General features: G+C 42.8%; 2 protein-coding genes across 2 annotated transcripts in view; one reads left to right on the top strand and one right to left on the bottom strand.

Moving 5' to 3' along the window:
- The first annotated feature begins 2705 nt into the window (after positions 1-2705).
- Positions 2706-8694, top strand: part of LOC132763682 (beta-1,4-galactosyltransferase galt-1-like) — a 23050-nt gene continuing 17061 nt past the window's right edge. Inside the window, exon 1 of the mRNA XM_067471840.1 lies at positions 2706-3742. The gene's annotated coding sequence lies outside the window, so the exon portion shown is untranslated. The remainder of the gene's footprint in view (positions 3743-8694) is intronic.
- LOC132763933 (uncharacterized) lies at positions 6201-7699 on the bottom strand. Its single transcript, XM_060757757.2, has one exon. It carries the CDS (start codon positions 7686-7688, stop codon positions 6342-6344), a length of 1347 nt encoding a protein of 448 aa, XP_060613740.2. The 5' UTR covers positions 7689-7699; the 3' UTR covers positions 6201-6341.

The raw sequence follows: 8694 nt of genomic DNA, 5'->3' as shown, positions 1-8694 counted from the left end.
TGCTCTCAGCCCTGCCCTTGTCACAGATGAGATTGGCGGGGACGAGGGACAGGGCCTTCTCGGTGGTGGCCCCCCGCTTGTGGAATTCACTCCTCGGGGAAATTAGATCATCGTCATCCCTCCTCTCTTTCAGAAGGATATGGGACTAGGCCTTTGGCTAATCTGGCAGACTGACAAGGACAATGCCGACTAAAGCTTTGGAAACGGACTATGATAAGCGGAATGAATTTATTAATTACGGACTTGGCAAAACGATGGCCACCAGGCTGGCTTTTCATTGTATTAATGTAATGTTTTAACTGTTTATAATTATTGTTACTATGTATTTTATTGTGTTGAATTGTAGGCATCAAACGTATGCTGGTTGGAAGCCGCCCTGAGTCCCCCTTAGGGGGTTGAGAAGGGTGGGGTAGAAGTACCCAAAATAAATAAATAAATAAATTCTGTCAACCTAACAGTTCAAAAACATGCAAATGTGAGTAGCTCAATAGGTGGGAAGGTAAGGGCGCCCCATGCAGTCATGCCAGCCACCTTGGAGGTGTCTATGGACAACGCCGGCTCTTCGGCTTAGAAATGGAGATGAGCACCACATCCTGGAGTCAGACATGACTGGACTTAATATCAGGGGACAACCTTTACCTTTTTATGAACAAGGATAAATCCAAAATTATAGTCTTTGGAAAAAAACAGGAAACGGTACACGTGGTCCTTGAAAGGCGTACCTTTGGAACAAATTAATTGCTACAAACATCTAGGCATTATGTTCTCTTCATCTGGTGCTTGGGCGAACCATATTACTCATAGAATACAAAGAGCAACGAAAGCAGCAGGTTCCATATATAAGCTGTACCAACCCCCCGAGTCAGATATGACTGGACTTTACCTAATCTTCCTCAATATACAACATTTTACTGTACTAAGAATCAGATATGGGATCAGACATGCTATGTGACTTAACAGCTGCCCCTATCTATTATTATTATTATTATTATTATTATTATTATTATTGGGTTGTAGGTTTTTTCAGGCTATATGGCCATGGTCTAGAGGCATTCTCTCTTGATGTTTCGCCTGCATCTATGGCAAGCATCCTCAGAGGTAGTGAGGTCTGTTGGAACTAGGAACAAGGGTTTATATATCTGTGGAATGACCAGGGTGAGACAAAGGACTCTTGTCTGCTGGAGCTAGGTGTGAATGTTTCAACTGACCACCTAGCATATAATGGCTTGACAGTGCCTAGAGCAAACTTTTGTTGAGAGGTGATTAGATGTCCTTGTTTGCATGGTGGACATCTGTGGACAAGTCTACATAGGGACCACCAAATGCAGCATTGCCCAAACACGAATCAAGGAACATGAAAGGCACGGCAGACTCCTTTAACCAGAGAAGTCAGCCATAGCAGAGCACCTGATGAACCAGCCTGGACACTGCATATTATTTGAGAACACAGAAATGCTGGACCACTCTCACAACCACAATGTCCGACTACACGGAGAAACCATTGAAATACACAAGCATGTGGACAATTTCAACAGAAAGGAAGAAACCATGAAAATGAACAAAATCTGGCTACCAGTATTAAAAAAAACTCTAAAATTACAACAGCACAACAACAGAGAGGAAACAAACAAGGACATCTAATCACCTCTCAACAAAAGTTTGCTCTAGGCTCTGTCAAACCATGAAATGGTAATCAAGGTGGTCAGTTGTTTTTCCAGTTGTTTCTCTTCAATCCTGCTGTCACCTGGGATGATGATGATGATGATTAATTATTGTTATTATGTTTATTTATACCCTGCTTTTTTCTCCACTAGTAGACTCTGCAGTGCAATGACGCTCACCTTGATCTACGACCGAAACGGAAGCTTCGTTGGGAACGTCGCTGCCAAATTGAACGGTACGAGTCTTTCTGGACGCGCCCAAAACATATAATCAGAAGACAGTTGCGGGGAAGAAAGGAAGCCAGTCCATGAAACTGTTTCTCTTGAAATTGCATCACTGCTTGTTTCGTGAATTCTTGGTTGAGTAATTGTTTTGCCACAAACTATAAGAGATGGTTACGCAAAGTACTGGGTATGTCAGTGTTCTCACAGCGAAGGTGTCTCCCAGCAAATGGAAAATATTATGAGTGCAAGGAGGGGTTCCAGAAACTTATCAGGTGGGTAAAATTTATCAGACAGGTACGATCCTCCTTCCTGGAGGATCATATCCAGATGGTGATGCTAGGAGACACCTGTTCGGACCCCTGGCCATTGACCTGCAGGGTCCCACAAGGTTTCATTCTCTCCCCCTTGCTTTTCAACATCTACATCAGTGGTTCTCAACCTGTAGGCCCCCAGATGTTTAAAAATGACTTTGTATTGTTGAAGGCTTTCATCGCTGGAATCACTGGGGTATTGTTGTGTGGTTGCTACATCTACAGGCAAAACGTCAGGAGCAAATGCTGCTAGAACACTGCCATGCAGCCCGGAAACCACACAACACCCCACTAGTGCAATGTTACCATTTAACTCAATCGTTGTGTAGCACAATCAATGCAGCACAAATTTACCCTGGTGGCGCAATAAGTTAAACCCTTGTGCTGGCAGGATTGATGACTGACAGGTCAGCGGTTCAAATCAGGGAGAGCGGGTTGAGCTCCCTCTGTCAGCTCCAGTTCCCCAAGCGGGGACATGAGAGAAGTCTCCCATAATGATGATAAAACATCAAAACATCTGGGTAACGTCCTCACAACTTCTGAGGATGCCAGCCATAGATGCAGGTGAAACGTCAGGAGCAAATGCTGCTAGAACCCTCCCATGCAGCTTAGAAACCATACAACACTCCACTAATGCAATGTTACCATTCAACTCAATAGTTGTGTAGCACAATCAATGCAGCACAAATTTACCCTGGTGGCGCAATAGGTTAAACCCTTGTGCTGGCAGGATTGATGACTGACAGGTCAACGGTTTGAATCCGGGGAGAACGGGTTAGCTCCCTCTGTCAGCTCCAGCTCCCCAAGCGGGGACATGAGAGAAGTCTCCCACAAGGATTGTAAAACATCAAAATATCTGGGTAACATCCTCACAACTTCTGAGGATGCCTTCCATAGATGCAGGTGAAACATCAGGAGCAAATGCTGCTAGAACACTGCTGTGCAGCCTGGAAACCACACAACACCCTACTAGTGCAATGTTACCATTCAACTCAATCGTTGTGTAGCATAATCAATGCAGCACAGATTTACCCCAGTGTCCTCACAACCTCTGAGGATGCCAACCATAGATGCAGGCGAAACGTCAGGAGAGAATGCTTCTAGAACATGGCCATACAGCCCGAAAAACTTACCACAACCCGAAAAGACAATGTTTCAGGTTACTTTTAACACTGATCAGGGTCCAAGAAGATTTGGTTTTACCTACCAAGGACTATTTCCCCAGAAGGATAGTCTTATTATCCTCATCCCACTCTCTTCTCTTAAATGAGACTCAAAGCAGCCGTTGGGTGTTTCCACCTGCAACCATTGGCAATACTGAATTCCACAGTAAACATGGTGAGAATGCAATGTGTGGGCAGGACTATATCCTTTCCTTAATGTACGTACGTTTAAATGTTGTGCCTTAATTACCCGAAGAAAGGTTTTACAAACTACCCTGAAGGCTCTGGGTGAAAAGGTTACTCAGCCTTGATATCGATAGGGATCCCGTCTCCCTCTTTTGCAAATGGACCTCTTTTGCTAGCCTCAAGTGTCACAATCCAGGTAAGACCTTCCCATCTTGTTTCAAACGGACTCCTCAAACTATTTGTTACTTCTATCTTACTTTTCTTATTAAAACAATAATGAAATCAAAGCATTCTTAAGCCTGTTGGCGCAACCGTCCTCTGGCAAACCAATCTTCTAGATCTAAGGGAGGAGTGATGCTTCGAGGCAACTAAACCACACGGCTGTGACATCGCCATTATGCAAACATTCTTGTGAAACAGCCTCAAAAAAGGGGAACTTTGCAGAACGGATGTGGCTGTAAAATAAACTGAAAGGAAGACCTAATCTACTAGTTTAATGGCGATTTCTTGTTATTTCCAAGGGTCATCTGTAATTCTGTGAGTGCAGAAATGTCTGTAGAGTAAATATACACCAACGGATCTCTAACTCCAATTCACAGTCTGCGGAAACAGAAGCCCGAAGAACAATCTAAAAACAATTACAGGGAATAACAACTTTAGTCAACATTCAATATTTAATTTAACCATTCCTAACCGCAGAATTAAGTTTGATAACAGGTCTTATCTGCCATCAAAGCAGAAGCTTACCTGGAAAAACATAATACCCGCTGGCCTTAAAATAAATGCAGATGATGCTGAATGTAGTCAGAATACTCGATAGTGAACATTCAGAACAACCAACAAAACCTTTTTGTGTGGTAAGGAAATAGTCTACTGAATCAATGAAGTTAGAAAATATGTACGGTAGAGTCTCACTTATCCGACCTTCGCTTAATAATAATAATAATAATAATAATAATAATACTTTATTTATATACCGCTCTATCTCCCTGAGGGGACTCAGAGCGGTTCCCAGGTAAAAATCACAGCACATACAAAGTAAAAACAACATAACCATAAGATTAACACAACAAAATATGCGTAAAAATTGTCGCCATAAGACACATATATTAAAAATTATCCTGTCTTTTCAAGGCAATTTAAAAAAATTTAAAAGGCTGAGCCAAGATTTGTGCAAGCCCAAAAATTCTAGGGGGCCCAGGAATTAAATGAAATGCTACGGCAGGCCACAATAATATTAGGTACGGGTCTGTGGCTGTTCATTCCGGGACCGATTAGAGTAAAGAATCTGGGTAATTGGTAGGAAGAATAAGGCCGTATTTGACAATGTGTAGGGCTGAGTTAGAACTGGCCATTTTCAAAGGCTTGTTGAAACCACCAGGTCTTCAAGCTCTTACAAAAGGAGGGGAGGGATGGGGCCTGTCTTATTTCCCTTGGAAGGACGTTCCAGAGGCGGGGAGCCACCACTGAGAAGGCCCCCTCTCTCGTCCCCACCAACCGCGCTTGAGATGGTAGTAGGACTGAGAGGAGGGCCTCCCCGGAAGATCTTAAGAGTTTGTGCCGGTTCATAGAAGGAGACGTGATCACGGAGATAGGCGGGGCCTGAACCGTTTATGGCTTTATAGGTCATGACTTGCACCTTGAATTTGGCTCGGCAACTTATCGTGAAGCTGTTTTAATAGGGGTGTTGTATGCTCCCTATAGTTTGCTCCAGTAAGGAGCCTGGCTGCCGCCCGTTGTACCAGTTGTACCACTTATCCGACATTCTGTCTTATCCGACGCTTTTATCGGACGCCCTCCTTTTCTTCCATAATTTCCGTTTCAATTAAAGGAGCGTTCCCCAAATCTCTCTCCATTCCCAATAAGTGAAAAAGGCAAGACAAGGAGGAGGAGGAGGAGGGAGGAAAGGGGGAAAAGAGGCAGGACCGGAAGCAAAAGTGTCCTCCTTCCTTCCCTCTGTGATTTCCACGTCCCTCTTCTGCATCCAGGCACTTCCTGCTGGGCCCCTCTCGTCCCGCCGAGTTACTTTGCTTTAACTCTTTTAGTCCCTGTTGTTAGACACCCTGTTGTTAGACACCTACTTTCTAGGTGTCTAGTGCCGCGTCGGAAAGATAACAGTAGGAGACTCGGTATTATCCAACATGTTTGTTTATCCGACATTCTGCTAGCCCATTTATGTCGGATAAGCGAGACTCTACTGTATGTGCATATATGTGTGTACGTATATATGTATGTGTGTATGTATGCATGTGTGTGTATGTATATATATATGTGTGTGTATTCCTTTTCATCCTTATTTTCACATTACATATATTTATGATTCACACTGCCATACATTTACTTTCAGTTCTGTCTAAAGTCGCCTACGGACTAAGAAAGGCAGTATATAAATACAGCAAATAAATAAATAAATAAAATCAGAAAAAATTCACAACTATGAAACTGTTGGACTTCTAATGGACCATTAGCCTTAAATGCAGTATCAATTGGACCGATAACCTTTTCACAAAATACTGATTCATCTCAGCCATAGCATTCAACTCTTTAATATAGTTTTATAGATGCAGAGCTTGTGACAAGTTTTAAAGAAGCTGTGAATGGTCTGGGAATCCATTGACAAAAAAATTGTGGTTGTGTTAATCTATCATTCAGTCAATCACAGCTATCAAATTATGTTTTCTGTTGAGTCTGTCATGCACAAAGCAAACAAACAAAAACGTAGCCACTGTAAACAACAACCAAATGAAGTGCCTATTTCTTCCAACAGAAATAGCAACTTGTACATGTAGAAGGGTCTATTTTAAGATACTGGCAAATCGTTCCAAATATTTGTTTGAATCAGATGTCTTTTTCGGGAACAGTCTCGCAAGCACTTCATTGACGCTCTTAACCAAAGGCTTGCCAAACCTTTGGATTGCTGTGTCCCTAATGAGATATTGGTCGGGGATCTCATTTTCGCGGTGTTCTCTGCAATTGTAAAGGATCCCGATATCTTTGGGAACGTCCATCGTTCGACTGTAACCCCTGAGAATGAAGTCGGACGAAGTTTGCACCACTTTCCTCGGGTTGACAATCATCCGCCTTGGGCTGTTGAGCCAGACTCTGTTGCGTTCTTTGTAAATGTGCTGCAAAATGTTGGTTCCTGGGACGGTTTTCCACAAGGAAACGTTGAAATCGCTATCGAGAGCAGAAAATACGTTTTGTGGAAAGAAATTGCTTTCGAAAAGGAAAATGCCTGACTCTGGATTCTGTTGCTCCAGGCTGTTTATCATCGTACGCCAACGCAAGTCTTGAATAGGTAGAATAATTTCGTTGATGTCGTTAAGAACGACGTATTTGCTCCTGTACATATTCTGGTAGATGCAGTCGTTCAGAACAACGGCTTTCCCATACAGCCAATCTTTATGGGAGTACCAGAAATATGAGAAATTAATATACGAATTAATCGGCCACGGGATCACCTCAATGGTGCCTTCTGCAACATAAAAATCCAGGACTTTTTCCATCATCTGGCTGCAGTTGTGCAAGTAGACCACCACTTTCTGCGCCCCAAGGATTTTGTACATTTCCACGTTTTGGATGAATTGTAAGACGTTGCTGTAGTTTCCGAACATGACAGAGAGGCAAAGAGTGAATTCAGCAGAAAAAAAGGAGAACCTCGGCCAAAAGTTCCTGATCTCAAAGCTTGGCAGATCTTTGGCTTGGCCTTTTGGGGACGAATGAACGGACACGTATTTTGGGTAGCAGAGCTGTGGCTCCAAACACACGATTTCGGCCGGACCAAAACGAGAGGCGACTCTGTCCTGGTGAACGGTTATGGCTGCTCTGATGACTGAGACTCGGCCACTGAGGCTGCAGCAAAACCAGCAGTAAAGGTCCTCCACTTTCTTGTAGTTTACGATCGCAACCATACGGGTGACGTTTTGTTCCCTGTTGTCGTGATACGCGGAGACAATGAAGGTTTTGTTGTACTTCAATGCTGTGATGGTATCGTTGGCAATTTTGCCTTTGCAAGGGTCAAAGGGCAGCTCCAGTGGAGCAGGAAGAGGAAGCTGTGCCGTCCAGTAGTACATTCGAACACACAGAACGATCAGAAAAGGAATGATTATAATCACCCAATTCCTCTTTCTGCAGCGAATCATTCTCGGGTTCTGATGTTGCAATGCAGCAGCTATAGATCTGCGGGAGGAAAAAAAAAGATATAAAACCAAAGTTTTACTGTTTGCGCTTCTCATATCAGGAAATAATTTCAAATAGAAAGAATGAGGGTAGATGCATCACAAAGCAGTCAGAATCTCAACAATGTACTTGTTTACTTTTGTGAAGAGAAACATAAATACATTTTTTAAAATTCAGGGGGAATAAACTTTGCAAGATGGGCTCAAAGCCCACCACACTGAAAACTGGGAAGCCCTGGCCCTTGAGCGCTCCAGTTGGAGGTCAGATGTGACCAGCAGTGCTGCAGAATTTGAAGAGGCACGAATGGAGGGCAAAAGAGAGAAACGTGCCAAGAGGAAGGCGCGTCAAGCCAACCTCGACCAGGACCGCCTTCCACCTGGAAACCAATGCCCTCATTGTAGGAGAAGATGCAGATCAAGAATAGGGCTCCACAGTCACCTACGGACCCACTGCCAGGATACTACATTTGGAGGACCATCATCCTCGGACTACAAGGGATCGCCTAAGTAAGTATTATTTATTTATTTATTGTATTTGCATACCGCTTTTCTCACCCCGAAGGAGACTCAAAGCGGTTTCCACATAGGTAATGGCAAAATTCAAAATCCAATGCCAACACAAACAATTACAATTATACAATTACAGTTAGACATAAATCAAATTAAAATACATCCATAAACTGTAAACAATCATTAAAACAGTACGTAAGTATCAGGAAATAATTTAAAATACAAAGAATGAGGGTATATTTTGACTGCATCGCAAAGCAGTCAAAATCTCAACAATGTACTTGTTTACTTTTGTGAAGAGAAACACAAAAAATACATTTTTCAAAATTCAGGGAGAATAAATTTTGTATAAACAGCTGATCTTCATTTCCCGCACTGCTATGAATGGAGTGTCTACTAAGAAAAGAGACAGGTGAAAGGAAAGCAGGATGCAAATCAAATAAGGAAGGCATTTAGGAGG

Source organism: Anolis sagrei, chromosome 11 (genome assembly GCF_037176765.1).
Source record: "Anolis sagrei isolate rAnoSag1 chromosome 11, rAnoSag1.mat, whole genome shotgun sequence".
NCBI classification, from domain to species: domain Eukaryota; kingdom Metazoa; phylum Chordata; class Lepidosauria; order Squamata; family Dactyloidae; genus Anolis; species Anolis sagrei.
Note: the sequence above shows the minus strand (reverse complement) of the source record. Positions and strands in the feature narration are given on the sequence as shown.

Excerpts from the sequence above, each read along its gene's own strand:
- LOC132763933 (XM_060757757.2), bottom strand. The coding sequence starts at position 7,688 with ATGATTCGCTGCAGAAAGAGGAATTGGGTGATTATAATCATTCCTTTT.